The 18,657-nt window shown below is 44.4% G+C and overlaps 1 protein-coding gene across 1 annotated transcript in view; it reads right to left on the bottom strand.

Annotated features, from left to right (window-relative positions):
* IFT43 (intraflagellar transport 43) overlaps positions 1-18,657 on the bottom strand; it is an 81,002-nt gene that overhangs the window by 31,415 nt on the left and 30,930 nt on the right. The window contains exon 3 of the mRNA XM_079767943.1: positions 14,042-14,109. Within this exon, the coding sequence (XP_079624069.1) occupies positions 14,042-14,109 (68 nt within the window). The remainder of the gene's footprint in view (positions 1-14,041; positions 14,110-18,657) is intronic.

Genomic DNA, 18,657 nt, shown 5'->3' with positions numbered 1-18,657 from the left:
CACAGATGGGAGGTGTGGGGACTGGGGCATCTTTTAGTTCAGTTTTACAATCTGGCTGAAGACTCACATCCTGCAGTGACTGACATGTCCTACCACCACCCACCCCATGCATCTTCTAGATGAGGAAATGGAGACCAGGAGTTGTTAAAGGGACCTGACTAAAGCCCCAAAGCTAGATGGCACAGAGCTGGAACTAGAAACCAAGGTTCACACTTTCTCATCTGCTGCTGGTCCCATTATGCCCCAAACTTAACAGGCAAGGGAGGCAGGTGCAAGCAAAATGTCATGGAAGCACTAAAAAGAAGCAACCCTGCCAACTGCGGGAGCCTGGGGAGGCTTCTTAGAAGACTTGCCAAATGAAAGATGAGAAGGCTTGCAACAGGCAGAAGGCTGCCGGAGGGCTTTTCCAGCGGGAAGAAACAACCTGAGTAAAGGCAGGAAGCATGCAAGAGTCAGGAGTGTTCTGAAAACAGCTGAAATACAGAGGAAAAGCAGTGAGGAGAGGCCAGCAGGACAGTGTTTCCTTACATCTGTCACTTTCAAATGCTACCTTCACTAATTTTGCTATAGCAGTGTACTTTCTGCATCTATTTTCTATTTTAAGTTGATTCCTTAATTTTACTTTAATACATTTATTTAAAGAAAACTTAACATCCTCAGCCATATAGAAGGTAACTGTAAAAAACAATACAGTTTGCCCGGCCAGTGTAGCTCAGTGGTTGATCATTGACCTATGAACCAGAAGTTCCAGGTTCAATTCCTGGTCAGGGCATATGCTCGAGTTGTGGGCTGGATCCCCAGTGTGGGGCGTGCAGAAGGCAGCCAGCCAATCAATGAGTCTCTCTCATCACTGATGTTTCTATCTCTTTCTCCCTCTCCCTTCCTTTCTGAAATCAATGAAAATGTTTTTTAAAAACCTATACAGTTTTTAAAAAACACAAAATGAATTTTATTATAGCTAGATATTACTACCATATTTGCCAAAAGTCTGAGGCTATGGCTTCTTTCATTGTTAAAAAGGTAGATTAGCAAGGTTAGGGAGTGTGAAAGCAATCCTAGCTGCAAACTGAGACTTTTTCATTGACATGATGAGAGGGACTAGAAGCGAATAGAAGAACAGCCTTACAACTCAATGCCAGTCTCTGGGAAATGCAGCTGTAAGGACAGAGAGTGAAACGGCACAGGATGTGCTGACTGAAAGTCACGGGTCCACAGTCAGGGAGCAAACTTTTATCACTGTTTCTGGAAACCTTTACTAGTACGTCAGTCCACTTTTAACTGCTGAACAGACTGGGTCTTCTACTTCTCTTAAAAAGCATTTTCTGCTCTGAATGGAGAAACCTGTGATGTCCTTCCAGTCACTTACCCATTGTTTTCTCTGCCCCTTTCCCATCCCCAAAAACGATGGTCCCCTCAAAAGCCCATGAAAACATTGAGATTCAACCATGTGAGGAGGTGCTCGAAGAGGAGGAGGTGCCTCCTGCCAGCAGAGGTGCCTTTCCAGCTGCCAGCGTGAGAGGCCATCAGCACCGCAGGGCTGTGTGGCAGCCTCCTGGAAGGCGCAGGACCCACCCTGGTGAATCCCTCGTGTAGGTGAACCAAGGACACACTGGCACAGCCACCGGTAACCAGCTGTGGTGAGGGTAGCATAGGTCACAACGTAAAGTCACTGGCAGACTTGCTAGACCAGGAAAAAACCTAGACTGTGTGAGGGGGCTCCATTTCATGCGCACTTATACCTACGTATGCCTAAGCTGCTGCTTCTAAATTGAAACTGCTTCTAGTTACTCCACAATAAAGGACTAAAAAGAAAAGGGAAGAAGTAGGTATGATGTTCACAGATGCATTTTATTTTTGAGAAGCTGAATCCATCAAAGGGAGAACAAGGAAATCATTTATGTCGGGAGAATTTTAACCAATGGCTGCCATCTCTAGCCATTCCCTCCTGGCTTTTAGCTGCTCACGCTGCAAAGCAGCGAGTCCCCCTTAGCAGGGAGCTGGCTCAGGGGACACAACTTTTTTCCTTGAAAGTTTTTTTGTTCAGTAAGATTGCTTCATATGATCAACATCTCATTTCTGAGAAGGTCCCGGAGGATAGCAGTAAAGATAATTTTATTCTAGCAGACTCGCTACTGCACAAATAGTATAGTCTGTGGCCTTTTCATGAACTTGAGATAAATGTGTGCAGCTTTCAAGGTTTGAGGATGGGCATGGCTGCATGAGAGGCACATTCTATTACACTAATTAGCTGCCTGACCTTGGGCAGTGGGCAAGGTGACATTTAAGGGCTTTTTTAAGATTCTATAACTGCGTCATTTAACCCCCACCCGCAGCCTTATTTTCTCTATCTCTAAACTAAAGGGGCCACGCTCCATGATTTCTCAGGTCCTTACCCCCACTGTGAATGACACGGACCCTGCCTCTCCGGATCCTGGCCCCCACCCCATCTGTTCCTCATAAATTCACTCTCTATCCTGAAAACCCCCAAGCAACCCTTTCCACAAAATGCACCATGGAGCTGCCACACCAGCCCTAGACTGTGGACCCTGGGCCTCATTCCTGAGACAAACCTCTTTCCGCTTAAGCCTCTATTGATGAGGTTCTCTGTTGCTTGCAGATAATGCAACCTCAACTAATACAGCACATCTAGTGGTAAATGAGAGGTCATTCTAGTCCAGAAGGAAAGCATATGCTCTGAAGAAAACCAATCTCATCTATATAGATAAAAGCCTAAGCAACCATTCGACCGGTCGCTATGACGTGCACTGACCACCAGGGGGCAGATGCTCAATGCAGGAGCTGCCCCCTGGTGGTCAGTGCGCTCCCACAGTGGGAGCGCTGCTCAGCTGACCGATGGGCACCAGACACCAGGCTCACAGCTGCGGTGGTGCAAGCCTCTCCCACGGACACTCCCCCTGTGCGCCCCTCTGCCATCCAGACTGAGACCAGGATCGGGACCAGCATTGAGACTGACGGTGCGAGCCCCCGGCAGCTTCTTGGTCATGGGCACACCAGTATCACCTTAGGACGGGAGCACAGAGACCACAGTGGAGGGGCAGCGAGCCTACCCACTGGTGGCGGCTGCCGCGGCAGGTGCAGTGGGTCGGAATGAGAGGGAGCAAGCGGTGTGGTGCCTGGCCCAAGCTCGGGCTCCTCCCCAACCGCCTGCCACTTTGCACACTACTACATCCCTCGGAGGATGTTGGACTGCCAGTTTCGGCCCGATCCCCGCAGGCCACGCCGAGGGACCCCACCGGTGCGTGAATCGGTGCACCGGGCCTCTAGTATAATCACAATTAGTTAGCCTTAGAGATGAGCAGGCCTCCACTCTGTCCAGTCTAAAAGAACGCTCCATCATAAAGAACAAAGATGAGACAATCCTCACAAAGAGGACACTACACTCGGAGAAATGGATGTCTTTTTACATTAGCAAATACCCCCAGATCCTAATTATGCCACATTAAACAGGTGTTCAGATGAAATGTGATAGTGTGTCCCTTGCATCCTTGGTCATACACTTGTCAACATTCCAGAGGCTCCCTGTTCCCTAAATAATCAAGTACATGCCTAGAGTTCAAGGCTCTGCACGTGGGCCCCTCTTGCCTGTCTACCTCCTTCCTTCTCTAGGTAATCCCGGGCTTCAGTCTCCCACTCTGCTCATTCCAAACCCACTGGCACATCCATGCCCCCATGCACCAGCCCCTGAACCGGAAGGCCTGTCCTTGCCTCCGTGTTTGTCAGCTGTTTCAAGGCAACGATTTGTAGACTAAACTGACCTGTTTCAATCAGCCGCCTAGAAAGCATATTTAGAAGTTCAAACATACTTTCTGAATTGTAGAGGGCCTTTGAGACCACTTAGTTTTAATGCTGAAGAGACAGAGCCCAAGGGGGCAGAGCTAGTGGCACAAGGTCACACTGGATGTCTCCTGTTCCTTTCTCTCAGCTCAATGCTCAGTGCAAAGAAATCCTGTGTACACCAAGGCTCGTGTATTTGGGACTTCTTGGGATCATAATATCCGAGGGCTGAAAAGGGAACTTTGAGATTATCTACTCCAACACTCCCCCCCTCCCCCACCGCCCAGGGAACCTTAGCCCAAAAAGCCCACAGGACTTGCCCCAGATCACATGGCCAGTGAGTGGCAAAAGAGGACTACAACACAGGCAGATGTCCCGACTCCTAATACATACATGGGAAAGGATGGCCCCAAAAAAGGCAGTGACCAGAGTGAGCTCAGGAAATGACCTCAAGGCAGACGCCTGACCGTCTATAATGTGTGAGTGGAGCACCTCGCTCTGAGCTGAGAGCCCCTGGATTGCTCTGCCCTCAGCCTCGCAAAGGAGACACAGGTCTGAAACCAGAGGCGGGGCAGCCAGTGCACCAGTGACCAGAACCGCTCCCTAGCTGCTGCCTGGGAAAGGATCCAGTTCTTGGAGGGCACTGCAGGGTTAGAAGGAATGATCATTTCCAATGCCTAATTGAACTTAATGACTAGCCTAATTAGGCCTTTTAATGGCAGGACTGGCATGGCCTTGGCTCGTGCCCCTAAGCACAGGCTGCATTCTTTGCACTCACCTTCTTCTCAGGGTCAGGCAACTGGCTGAGTGCAGCTCTGTAGACAGGTAGGCCAAAGGAGGTTAAGAAGGGGGTGGTCATACATTCACTCCCTGTTATTCTTCCCACAGGCCAAACATGTTGGAGGCGTGTTAAGATAGCCCTCGGGCTCTACACAGTGCAGAGGCACTAGCATTAAACCAGGGGCCAAGGGCACAGAGGTGGAAGGTGGTGAGGCACAGAGAACAAGAGCATGACCTCATACTCAGACTCACCTAAATTCAAATCCTGCTGCCTCCTTACTAGCTATGTGACTTTGAGGAAGTTACTTAACCTTTCTGAACTTCCATGTCATCACCTGAAAGCAGGGATAATAACAGAACCTTCACCTCATGGGGTTGTTTTGGAAATAAAGTAAAACAACTATGCTTAGCAAAGTACCCCGCACAAAAACCAAATAAATGCTGTGTGTGTGTGTGTGTGTTCCAATCCATACAATAAGAGGGCTAGGCGAGACGTGTGGGCTGTCCACATTCAAGTTCTGCAGCAGGTCCCCAGAAGGCAGAATCTGGATCAGAGGACAAAACTGCAAATTTCCTAAAGATGAGCCATTTTTAGAAATCAGGGGGTTAATAATGGTATAAAAATTAGAAATGCCCTAAATGCCCACCAACAGGGGAACAGCACATGCATGAGATGGGATCATTATGTAGCTGCTAGAAAATGAGGTAAATCTACCTGTGCTAAAAGATCTCCAAGATGGACTATTACATGAAAAGTGAAAAAAATTAAGGAGAAAACAAAATCTGATCCCATTTATGTAAAAAATGTGTGTGTGTATATGTGTGTGTGTGTGTGTGTATATATATATATATATAGTGTAAAAACCTAAAGTGTACATCTATTGTTGGTGAAATACCAACAAACTATTACCTTTTAAAGAGATGACTAAGCTTGGAGAAGATGGTAGTTTCAGGCAAATTTAGCTTTGTGTCTTGTTTAAATTTTATATCATTAAAGTGTTCTTGGTTTGCTTGTACAACTAAAAAAGACTTTATTTAAAAATATGCTTCCACTGAGTTCCCCACAATGGAGGAATTCAAGCAGAATGTGACAGGAGACTGGATGAAACTGGCTCTACGCTTCCAGTTTCAAGGCTTCTGCACTGTGTGATAACAGACAAGGGAATATTCTATAGGACGCTGTGCTTTTTGGCTGTTGTTACTTTAAGGAATACTTCTGTGCGCCTGTCATTTCTTTCCTGACCCTCAGAGACTCTCCTCCTTTACAATCCTACCCCTGGCTCCAGGAAATGACCAGCTCTAGTCACAGGAGAATTTGCACTTCTGCAAAACTAGAAACTATAAAGGGCCAAAAGTCAAAGCCTTCCCAGGCATGCTAAGAGCCCACTCTAGAATCACTCCTGGTTTTCAATTTCAAGTTAACTTGTTAACTTGTTAAGAAAAGCTGAAGGCCTGAAAGGAAGCTGGGAGCAGGCTCTGGGGGAGGGGAGGATCAGGGCCCCAGCTTTGCAGTCTCTGGCAGGGCTCCCATAGGCCTCCCTAAAGGCAAATGGGAAGCAGTACTACTGGCTTGAGCCTGAGAAACACAGCGGTTGTACGTTGTGGGCCTTGGCTGTCCTCTCCTGGTGCACATAAGCGTCCCAAGTCACTGCATGTGCTCCTCCCTCCTCCCTGGGCATCAGGCACTCACCTCCGCTCCAGAGAGGGAACCGGACAGAGCCACCTGTCAGGAAGACTGCTCCCCTTTTCAGAGTGGGAAGTGAAGTATCCAAATGCTGCTACTCCACATGGGGCTTACAGAACAGACTGCTATCACCTTCAATTGGGAGGCACTTGACAGAATTGCAAGATTCCAATTATTTCATATTTAGTCATTTGCATAAGTAAATTGGTTTTGTGACACTAGACAAGCCACCTAGGGCCCTACACTGCAATGAATAGAACACAGAACATCTCTGCTTGCTCTGAACCAAAAATCACTGTTAAGACAAGTGGAAGTGCATGAAAATGCCCCCACCAAATCCTCAATGAGAAAAAGGTGGGTACATTCTGTCCTCTAGTTTATGGGATCTATATGTACCATATCTAAAGCCTTTATGATACTTTCCAGAGGGTCATGTTATGGCAATTACATGAATAAACACTGGACGTCTGCTTTCTCAGTCTGGGAAAAGATCACAATTATTGTCTGCTCATGATTACTTTAACTGAGATAGGAACTTTGGAGCATTATGCAGCCCTTAAAAATGAGGCAGTTATACGCTAGACTGAAATTCAGAAAGGGTGACTTTCAGTCTGTATGTCACGGCTGTGCATCTTCAGGGCTGAACAGGAAAGGACAGCTCAGCTAAGTCCCACCATTACCCAGCCCTTCTCTTCATTCCTCCCCACCTGGCAGCTACCAACACAACACAAGTTTCTGAAGACAGAAAAGGCCTAGGACAGAATGAGCTTGACATATCCCACTCTTTCCCCTACTTCAGTGAGGATACGTATTTTTCACCAGTTATTTCAACATAAACAGTCTAGGTGTTATTTATTTCATTTTCTGATCCTACTGAAGGTATATTATTTATAGCAATGAACAATGCAATCAAATTCCAATTTTCTTTAAAAAAACAACCATGTGAATTCTCTAAGTTCATTAAATTTAAAAACTTATCTAGATCTTCCTCCACCATTTTTTAAAATTTGTTTTTGTTAATCCTCACCCGAGGATATTTTCCCATTGATTTTTAGGGAGAGTGGAAGAGAGAGGGAAAGACAGAGAGAAACATTGATGTGAAAGAAACACATCGATAGGTTGCCTCCTGCACGAGCCCTGATCAGGGCCCAGGCTGAGGAGGAGCCTGCAACCAAGGTACATGCTCTTGACCAGAATCAAACCCAAGACCCTTTGGTCTGCAGGCCAATGTTCTATCCACTGAGCCAAACCAGCCAGGGCTTCCTCCACCATTTTTCTGTCCAGGCAATGAACATGACCTGAGAGCAAAGCAAGTAGACTACCTTAGGGGAGTCTACTAGTACACAAAGCAAACAAGTGCAAGGGGACATCGAAAAGGTATGTTGCTGCTCGGCTCCAAAGCGCCTTTCCTGAATATGCTGTGTCTCAGACACCATGTGGAGGAAAAGCATACATGCAGGCAGAAGCAATGATGATAAAGCTGAGACAGAGGTCAAGCAGGGAGCTCTCATAGGCATCTCCAACCCTACAGAAACAGGGACATGGGCCTGAGCCCTGGGCAGAGCTATTTCAAATGGTGCACAATTATCTACCTAACACTTTTCCCTTCCCAACCATCTCACATGCAACCACCTCACTTGGTTTCACCCAATACTGGACACACTCATCTCTGATGCATGAGTGACCTCGCTGAGAACCAAATAACTGTTCACCCAGGATGTCCAAAACCCCTGGTTATGCCATACCATTTCTGAGCTCTTTGTGGCTGAGGGCAGCATGTGGAAAATAAATTCTCAATACCTCTAAATAAAATTGTGTTTACTGATGAAAATCTGAAGGTGAAGGATTAAGTTCTTCTACTTCACTGGGATTCAGGGATACCTGGTCCCTTTTTAATTACTGAAGCTCCCCTAATGCATCCCTGGCCTCATAAACGTTATCATTTTGTGTTTCACACCCATATGTACACCTTCTTAAGATTAAATAACAATACACCCTTATATGTAAATTACCCAGAACTTCCCCATTTGTTCAAGACTTGGAGCACCAAAAAATGACACCTGAATGGAAAACTGGGGTGGGCCAATGAGACTGCTCATAGTTACAGTGACAGGCCTGGGGCCTTGGCAGATGTAGGCCTGGACCAGCAGGTCCAAGGGCAGACCACCCACATCTTGGCACACCTGCACCTACAAAGGGGAGGTTCCAGCTAAACTACCCTCTGTGACACCTTCCTAAGAAACTGACTTCTATGGGGATGGACAGCCTGTAACAGAGCTGAGTTAAGGGGACAAAACATGCATTTGCATCTGTGCTTACCATTCTAAGAGCCCAGCAGCTCTGTGAGTTTTTGCCTTTCATACTTTTGAAGCTTAATAAGAATTAACTTCTCGCTGCTAACAAGAAGGTAAAGAGACTCTGGTATGGCAGTGACACAGAGGGAGAGGACAGGAGCCCTTTAGTATTCTTGGAACATCAAGACCATGAAAAAAAAAAAAAAGAAAAAGCAAGAGGGAGAGGAGGAGGAGGGAAGAGGCAACCTCAGGACTGGCACACGGCTGTTCTACCGCCATCTTGATGTCCTTGAGGCGTGCAGATGGTGTGGAAGTAGCTGGCACCAGAACAGCCCACGAGAAGGAACGAGCGGCCAATGGAGATTTATGTGAGGAGAGTGAGATGGACAAGGTAAAATTGTCAGGAGGAGTTGTTAGAAAGTAAAATATATTGTGACAATTCCACTCCTGCCGTTCATCAATAAACTGACAGATCATTTAGTGTCAATTAGGAGTGATAGATGGACAAGTCCCCATGATCCTGGGCCAAAATTAATGGCTGGGAGGGAGAGGGTGATTGAAAATGACGGCTGACATTGAGAGCAAAGTCCTGAAAGTCCCTGAGGGGCCATTACTTGCCTCATTCCCTTGCAGATCAATGCAGGGACAAACCCAAAAACAGACACTTTGAGACAAAACTTAATCAGACTACCTTTCCTTCCTCTCTTTACCAAGTCTGGTTGCCTCTCTTTTAGCTCCATTCCCCCTGGCCAAGTCAGTGCCCCACTTCAGGCAACTTCAGAGCCAACAAAAGCCTGGCTCCAAGATGGAATCTTTGACACAGAAATAACTTTGGTGACAGGAGAAGGGACAGGTTGTGATCCCAGGTCCCAGGCAGTTCTTGAATACAGCCTGTTCCTGTGGTTCAGGGGTGAGCATTTGAGTTCCAACAACACCCAACATCTCTAGTCCATGCTCTGTTCTCTGTCTTGGGTGGTGTTATGCAAATAAATGAAAGGTATAAGCAGTAAAAAAGAAGAAAATCCTAACTTTTTTCGAGAGCATGGATGGACCTGGAGAGTATTATGCTAAGTGAAATAAGCCAGTCAGGGAAAGACAAATACCATATGATTTCACTCATATGTGGAATCTAATGAACAAAATAAACAAACAAACAAAATAGAAACAAACTCATAGATACAAAGAATAGATTGACAGCTGTCAGAAGGAAGGGATTTGGGGGGCCTGGGTGAAAAAGGTGAAGGAATTAAAAAAAAAAAACACCTCATAGCCAAGACAACATTATAATGATTACCAGAAGGAAAGAGGGGTAGGGGAGGTAGGAGAAGGTAAAGGGGGGGAGGGTAATTGGTAATGGAAGGAGACTTGACTTGGGGTGGTGAACACACAATATACAGATGATGTATTATAGAATTGTACACCTGAAACCTATATAATTTTATTAACCAATGTCACCACAATAAATTTAAATGAATCAATCCATCAAACAAACAAAGGTATCTGGGAAACTCACATCCTATGGCTGTGAGGGCCTCAGTCAGATCTGTAAAGAGCCCTTCTAGTTCCTACTGTAGCTTCACTTTCCTCCTACTTCCCTCGTAAAAGGATACCTACCTTACAGAATGGAACCCACCTAACAAGAGTTTGTGTAATGCACATATAAAGTGTGGAATGAATATTTGTGCTCCCCCTAATCCCTAATGTGATGGTGTTTGAGTGAGATGAGGTCATGAGGGTGGAGATCCCATGATGGAACTAGTACTCTTTTTTTTAAAAAAAATAATAATAATAATAATAAAATATATATATATATATATATATATATATATATATATATATATATATAATTAATTTTTTACAGAGAGAAAGGGAGAGGGATAGTTAGAAACATTGATGAGAGAGAAACATCGATCACCTGCCTCCTGCACACTCCCTGCTGGGTATGTGCCTGCAACCAAGGTACATGCCCTTGACCAGAATCGAAGCTGGGACCCTTGAGTTCACAGGCCAATGCTCTATCCACTGAGCCAAACCGGTTAGGGCAGAACTAGTACTCTTATAAAATGAGGAAGACACACAAGATCTCTCTCCTTGTGTGTGCACACACCAAAGAAGGCTATGCGAGGACACAGCCAGGGAGAGGGCCCTCTTCGAGTACCTGACCATGCTAGCACCCTGATCTCGGACTTCCAGCCTTCAGAACTGAGAGAAATAAATGTTGTTTAACTGCCCAGTTTATGGCATTCTACCATAGGAGCCCAAACTATCATCCCAAACTATCACCTGTGCAAGCACGGGTGCCTCAGAGTGCCATTATCATCATCCCACAGGAATTTAAGGTAAGTGCACTACTTTTCAGTGTGAATCCTCTGCTCTAATCAGACTGACAATGAGGCCACTGCCCTGCAATACTAATGCCTGTACCAATCCTTGAACCAAATGCCCTCCTCATGACCCTCTTTGGTCATCAGATTCACCCAGCTTGACATTGTTCACCTCTGCACAGACTCCCTGACCACTGTGATTACTTTCCTTTGAGGCCACATCACCAGTGTCAGCCATTCCCTTCATTTCTCACTTAGCATATGCTCCTTCTGCCTTCCTCATTTTTGTGAATGAAAATGCCTGGTCTCCCTAACTGGAATCCAAGCTCTTGCAGGGCAGGAAGCACATTTACACTCTGGACTCCCTGGAGCGCCCTGCAAATAGCAGGAGCTCATGTTTCCCAGCCTTCACGGAGCAGATTCTCAATGGAGCCCAACCATCGTCTCTCTTACCCCGAGTCGGCTCCCTTTCCTTTTTCTCTCTCTAATCTGTTCTACTTGCCTCCAGGTGCCAGCTCTCTTTTGCTCCAACAAGTTCAACATTCAAGTTGCCTTCCTACTTTGAAAAAGAAAAAAAAAGGCCAATCCAAAGGGAAATTCCCTAGTCCTCTCCAGCTTTCTTGATAACTAACCCACCTTTCCAAGTTTTCTCCTGTCTTAGATGAAAAATTCCCCCACCTCCTCCAGTCCAAGGTTAATTAGTCTCTCTTGGAAGGTCTTAACCTTTTTTCTCCTTTAGGATCCTACTCCTTCAAATCCGCCCTATTTCATCTGACTCACTCTTTCCCCAGATATTACACACACGGATTCACAACACAGACTTCCCCTTTCAAATACTGTTTTTCCTTTGTTTCTCAGAGCAGTAGCCTACACTTCCTCTTCCCTCATTGTAATCTGCCTTCTGCCCCAAAGCAAATCACGGTAACCACTTTCTCAAATGCCCCTAGTAGCCCAAACAGCCAAATTCAAGGTTCCATCCTTGTCTTCTTCTATTTGTGTGTAAGTTGACTCAATTTGCACTTCCCTTTTGCACTCTCTTCTAGACTCCCAAACTGTGGAAACTATCTACAGGACCACCACCAGCCCCAAATCAGGTCTCTCCTCCTGCATTCTCTATCAGATGACACCACTACGTATCCCAGGGGTGGGGATCATCTGGCCCTTGGGCTGTATAAGGCCCACAAAATCATTTGGTCTAGCCCTGCCAAGACATTAGGGTGAGTTAATTAAATGTTTAACCATATATAGCAGGCTAATCATCAAGTTGATAATTTTGTATGGACTGCGAATGATGTTATAAAAATCCAAATGGCCCTTGGCAGAAAAAAGGCTCCCCACCCCTGAAACCAGTCCTCAAAGACAGGCACCTCGCAGTGACCTTCAACTCCTCCCTCTGCCCTACACTCAACCAATGACACTTCTATTAACTCCACCTCTAAAATGTCTCCAAATCTCCTCACCTGTCCATGCTCACACCACTGATGTAGTGCAGGCTTTCATCATCCTGCATACAGAGTGTGACCTTCCCAATGGGTCTGCCAGCCTTCTGCAGCCCTACTTCCCACTGAAAGCCAAGTGATCAATCAGAAATACTGACCTGATCATTCATTTGCTCAATAAATAGTCACTGAGTGCTTATTATGGACTGGCACTGTTTGAAGTATTGAAATAAGACGTCTCTGAGTATATCTTTCTATACCATTTTATACAATAAAAAGCACCAAGTGCTTTTTTCTTGCCAAAAAGCATTAACTTGCACTTGACGGTTTTGTTCAGTGGATAGAGCATTAGCCTGCAAACTGAAGGGTCCTGGGTCCAATTCCAGCCAAGGGCATATGCTGGGGTTGCAGGCTCCACCCCCAGTAGGGGGCATTCAGGAGGCAGCCGATCAATGATTCTCTCTCATCACTGATGTTTCTTTTTTTTTTTTCTTTTTCTTTTTTTTTTCATCACTGATGTTTCTATCTCTCTCTCCCTCTCCCTTCCTCTCTGAAATCAATAAAAATATAGAGAGGAAAAAAAGCATTAACTTGAATCTTATCATGAGGAATCAACCAAAGAAATGTGAATGTGAAACATTCTACCAGAAAGCTGGCCTGAATTCTTTTTAAAAAAAGTCAATGTTTTGGGTAGATGTGGCAGGGGTAGGGGGGAGGGAGGCTGGAATTATTTTAGATCAAGAGACTAAAAAGAGAGAATTACCAAACACAATGTGTGACCCCCCAATTGGATCCTGGAACTACAAGACCTTTTTGGGACAACTGGAGAAGTTTAAACTAGATATTAAATCATTACGAAATTTCTTAGTGTGATAATGACACTGATATTTGGAGGATGTCCTTCATCTTTAGAGATGCATGCTGTAGTCTCTAGAGGCAAAATGTCATGATGACTGCACTGCTACTTGTTTTCAAAATGATTCAGAGGGCAAAAGTGAGAGCGAGAGAGAGAGAGTTTAGAGGTGGGAAGAGGAAGGCGTAAGAATTGGGGAAAAAATTTTTGATAGTGCTATTTTGAAGGCAATAACTGATAAAGAAAATTCTGACCAAGACTAATGTATTTCTTTGAGAAAAAAAAAAATCTCTTCCTGAGTATATCTTGTTAAAATGGATAATTGGCCAGCCCACTGGTATAATAAACACTTTTTTGGTTTCCCTTTCATCTAAAACTTACTGCAAAGAACTAAAGACCAAAATGATTTGTAATCTAGCAGTTACTAACAGGCAACTCCATTCTGTTTAGAAAATTACACTAAGAACAACACTGAATGCTACAATATGGGTGAACTTCTGCGAAGTGAAAGAAGCCAGTCACAAAAGACCACATAATATATGATTCCATTTATATGACATGTCCAGAACAGGCAAATCATAGAGACAGAAAGCAGATTAGTGGTTGCCTAGGGCTAGGGAGGTTGGGGGGACATGAGAAGTGACTGCCAATGTGTATGGGTTTCTTTGGGGGATAATAAAAATGTGGTGATGACGGTACAACTCTGTGACTACACCAAGAATGACTGAATTGTACATCTGAAATGGGTGGATTGTAAGGTACATGAATGCATCTCAATAAAGCTGTTATAAAAACAGAAAAGAACAACATAGGAGCAAAATGCCCAAACCCACCCTGCGCACCCTCACCTCCCACAAGCTGCTGGCACTCACTTGGAAGCCTTCATGGAATCATCGGCCCAGCCTCCTTGTCGGCGGCGGGGTGGTTTGGGAGGGGGATCCTACAAGGAAAGAGAAGCCAAAATAACACAGTCACTCAACCTGTGCATTCAAGCAAGCAATGGCTATGGGTAAAGTCACCTAATCCAATACTCAACGTATCAAAACCTTTCAAATAAAAATACAGTAACCTTTCAATTCACTACAAAGATCTGGGTGCTTTCATACCCTTCTGGTGGGTATAAATTGGCAAGATCTTGAGGATAATCTGGCAATGTCTACTGAAAGCCTTAAAAATAAATGCTCATCCTGTTTGAGCTACCAATTCTAATCCAAGGAATTTATCCCAAGGAAATAATCAGAGAGAAACACAATGTCATTTTTGAACAGTGAATACAAAATTGGAAACAAATGAAATGGACAGCAATAGGAATTAAGTAAATCACAAAATACACACGTGAAAATACTGTGCAATAATAAAAAACTATGTTAAAAAAGGATACTTAATGATATTAGAAGGTTCATTATACATTAACTTTCAAAAAAATGTAAAACAGTAGGCATATGCTTCTGATTTTGTGAAAAGACTATTAATACCTAACGTCAATTAGCTCTAAGAACATGGGTGAAAGGGGACTTCGGTGACTGAATTATGGGAAATTTTTATTTTCCTTCTTTGTACTATTGGGCATCTTCCAAATTTTTAAATAATCAACTTATACTACTTTTATAAAGTAATGAAATAAATATGTGAGGGAGGCTTATTCTTGTCTGGCATATCTCAACTAAAAATCCCAAAGGACCATCAAGCAATCCACTCAATCACTAAAGTGGGATAAAACAGCAAAGGACAGTTCCTATTTTGAATTACCCAGCATTTGCCTAGATATTTTTTTAATACCTTATTCCCCCCCGCCCCCAGAAGAACTTCACATAATCATAACTGTTGTTCTCAGTCCAAGGAGACACTTAGGTAAATGGACTAACACAGGGTTGGCAAACATTTTCTATGAAGGGGTAGGGGTAAATATTTTGATTTTGGGGGCCATCCAGTTTCTGTTGCAACTCTTCTACTCTGATACTGCAGTGCAATAAACAACCACAGGTAATAAGTAAGCAAGTAGGTGTAACTGTGTTCCAATAAAACTTTACAAAAATAAGCTGCGGGCCAAATTGGGCAGGAAGGATGTGGTCTCCTAACGCCTGGACTGAAATGTGTCACTACCCGTCCTTTAAATCTGTTGCTTAAGGGCTAACATAACTTTTTAAGAAAACACTCCCTCAACATGCCAGAATACCTTTCTACTAGCCTGCCCCAACTGGAACCAATGGAATTCTCTGTCCCAGGAATCTGGAATTGAGGCTCAGAGGTTAGGCTGTTCAGACCGCGCTGAGACTGGAACTACAAGGACCAGCTGGAATCAGAATAACCCAAACTACACCAGCCAAAGTTGTGTATAAGCAGAGACCAAGAACCTTGTCTTGTTGAGCTCTTACCACTGGTAAGGCACTGTATTGGGAGACTTAAATGTTAAGGAGAACTGAACCACAGCAAGATGTTTTTACACCAATTTGCCTTTAAACCATGTATGTGCTTTTGCAAATAACACCTATATTTCCTTACCCAAGATTAGAACCATTTTTGTGATAATGTGAATTCTTGAGTCTAAAGGTCTCTAACTTGTAGCCACATGTTTTGTTTGGCCACACAGTGGTTTGTTTTAAAATTTAAAAAGTTGGGGGGAAGGTAAGGACCCTTTTAAATCTGGCCTTAGCTGTCACTTTGACTAATGATGGATATCATATAGTTAATAAAATTTCCTAAAATTAAAAAACCAAAATGATCGCTTTATCCTCTTTAACCACAAACCCAAGGAAGCCATGGCTATTGGGAGGATGAGTGAAATCCTTCCCACCTAGAGGTAACAACACAAAGACACATTTTCTCTTATTCTCTTCATTGCAAAATGGTACCAGAAGCTAAATTAGGACAGCAGCTTCAAAATGTGGGCGAAAGGGGGCGCTATAATAAATCTAACAGAAAGTAACCTCACCCGGTGAACTGATTACGACTTCCTACCTGGGCAGGTCATGAAATGCAGAAGTAATCCTCTTTTCTGACCACTCGAAGGCTAACCACCCTCTTTTTAACTATCCTGTAACTTGCTTTCTCCCACCTTCATGTAATCTTCCTTACATTCCCTCCTTAATTCTAAATGTATAAAAGAAACTGCGTAACTGTTATTCTCTGAAGCATCTGAGATCTTGCTTCCTGGCAATTGTCATCAGTTTGCCTCAAATCAATTCTTATAAAAATTCTCTACAGGTCTGGACATTCTTACATTGACAAAAACAAAAAGATCACCACATAACAATCACTCCTCCACATCCAATAGAATTCGACAACTAGTTCCAAAAATCAAAGGTTTTGTGTTTGGTTTTCTTCACACTAATGACCAGACTTCATGATTTGGGATATGTGGCAAAACTGTACGCTACTTTTCACTGAGATCACCTGAGAGAGGAAGAGTTACAGAGAAATTCTCTGCACGATATGAGGCAGGATTATAGCTGTCCTCCTTGCTCCCCAGTGGGAGTCTTGGCCAACCTCAGGAGAGAGTGCGAGGCAAATGGGAGATGGGAGGGCAGACGGAACTTACTGTCCACAAGTTAGGCCTTGGGCATTTAGTGAGAGAAGTCTCTTTCCTGATGGGGAATCCTCATGTTCATGACTGAGTACCCTGAGTTCAAGGATAAAAATTTCTTTTGTAAATACTCGCAACCCTGGGTCTTGTTGTGGCCACATACAGATACACTGTTTGGATGAGACAGACTTAACTAACCATTGTTACCAAGTTATAAAGGCTCTTCCCCAGAGTTCAACTGTGTTCTCTTGCTGGGGAGCTGGGCCTGTCCTAAGCGCACCAGGTGCGTTAGAAAAAGTAGGATTTCATGCCTGTCCTCAAATATTGCCCCAGTTCAGTGAGACTGAAGTGAGGCAGAATTCAGATTTCATACGGCATCAAGGCTGTTTGAAATCTATGTAATTGGACATCACTTAATCTGAAACTTAAGAGGCCACAATGGAGGCTGGAGGTAGGTACCGGGGATGGAGGTACCGAGTGCCCTTTCATGGAGGAGAGACTGCATTCGGGGTCCAGAGGTGAAACTGAGGAGGAGTCCTCAGCCATGGGGCAGACCCACTGAATTCTGCAGTTTTCTTGTCACTTTTGTTGTTTTTATTGGGCCACTTTCTCCTGGGGCATCACTAAGACTGTGTGCTCTGGCAACATGAACAAACCTGTATACGTAACTGAAGGCTAAACACACTTGTACAAACTTGAGAAGAGCTAAGGACAAGGAAAGGTCCAAGTAGCTGTATGGGAAAAGTGGGGCTCGCCCCAGGTTGGAGAGATACGCAGAGATGGTAAGAAAGCATTCCAGAAGCAACTAGATACAAGGTGCAAGATAGCATATAACACTCGGGCTGTAGCAAATGCTGTACACTGATCATCATATTGGAGGGGTCCCTGGGAAAACTCTTGTGGGGGGGCGGGTATGATGAGCTCCTCAGCATCCATTACTTTACAATGAGGCTGATGTAACTCAAGCACAATGTAAGAGTTTGAACTTAGGTGCAAATGACCTATTTGAAATGTTGGTGGATGAGTGGCTTTTAGCAATATAACTTAAAGGGCCTGAGTGGACAGTTCAGCCTTTGAATGCCTGGCTGCTTTCCCTCAGAGCCACGATGACATCTAAATACCTATTTAGTCCTGTTTCAAAGAGCCCACGGCTCTCTCCCCAGGGTGATATGAAACACAGGACATATGCCTACGCCAAGTCACTACTCCTAGGTCAAGCTGCTCCTTTTAGGACCAGCTGCCAGAACTGCTGTGCTTCCCCCTCCCCATGTGGTCATAGATCAGATGCTGGGGCACTTCGGAGAGGGGCGGGGCCTGGATGCCCTCCCCAGGGCAAATGTCACAGCCCCAGCCCACCTGCAGCGGTGAGAAGTTGTAACCCTTTAGTTATGGATCCTTCCATTTGGGCCAGGGAGCCTTCCCTCCCCTGCCCATCAAGTCTGCATAATCAAGAGAATACATGAATATGTGATTTATTTTTTCTCAAATCTTGTGTGTCTGAGTTCTCTGTGTTCTGAGTTCTCTGTGTAATGGCCTGGGAATTTAAAGGAAAGGGAATTTACTCTTGCTTCATCCTTGAACCTAGAAACTTAATCTTTAGGCAGGCTGAGATCATTGTGGCACTTTTCTCATGGAGCACACACCAGTTCCAGAATCCACCTTAGCCAAGCACTTGGGAAGAAATAGCCAGTCTGTTTGAGTTATGACTTGGGAAGAAATCTGTTTGCTATCCCTGTGTTAGGAAGGAACAAAAAGAAAAGACTTGGATGGATGAGAGAGGATAGAACTCAAATGATCTTAAAAAGCCAAAAGAGAAGGCCTGATCCTAAAATTCAAAAGTACTGGTGTATTCTTTAAATTGTTCTGCTTGTGAAATTCAGGGGCACAGCCCTAAGGCATCTGCTGAGAAAACAATTTCCAATTTTGGCAGATTTACTGCCAGGTAACATTACTCAAACTTGTTTT

This window comes from Cnephaeus nilssonii, assembly GCF_951640355.1.
Source record: "Cnephaeus nilssonii genome assembly, chromosome: 4".
In the NCBI taxonomy this organism is placed as follows: domain Eukaryota; kingdom Metazoa; phylum Chordata; class Mammalia; order Chiroptera; family Vespertilionidae; genus Cnephaeus; species Cnephaeus nilssonii.
The sequence above is the reverse complement of the archived record's forward strand: the minus strand, read 5'-3'. Positions and strand labels throughout refer to the sequence as shown.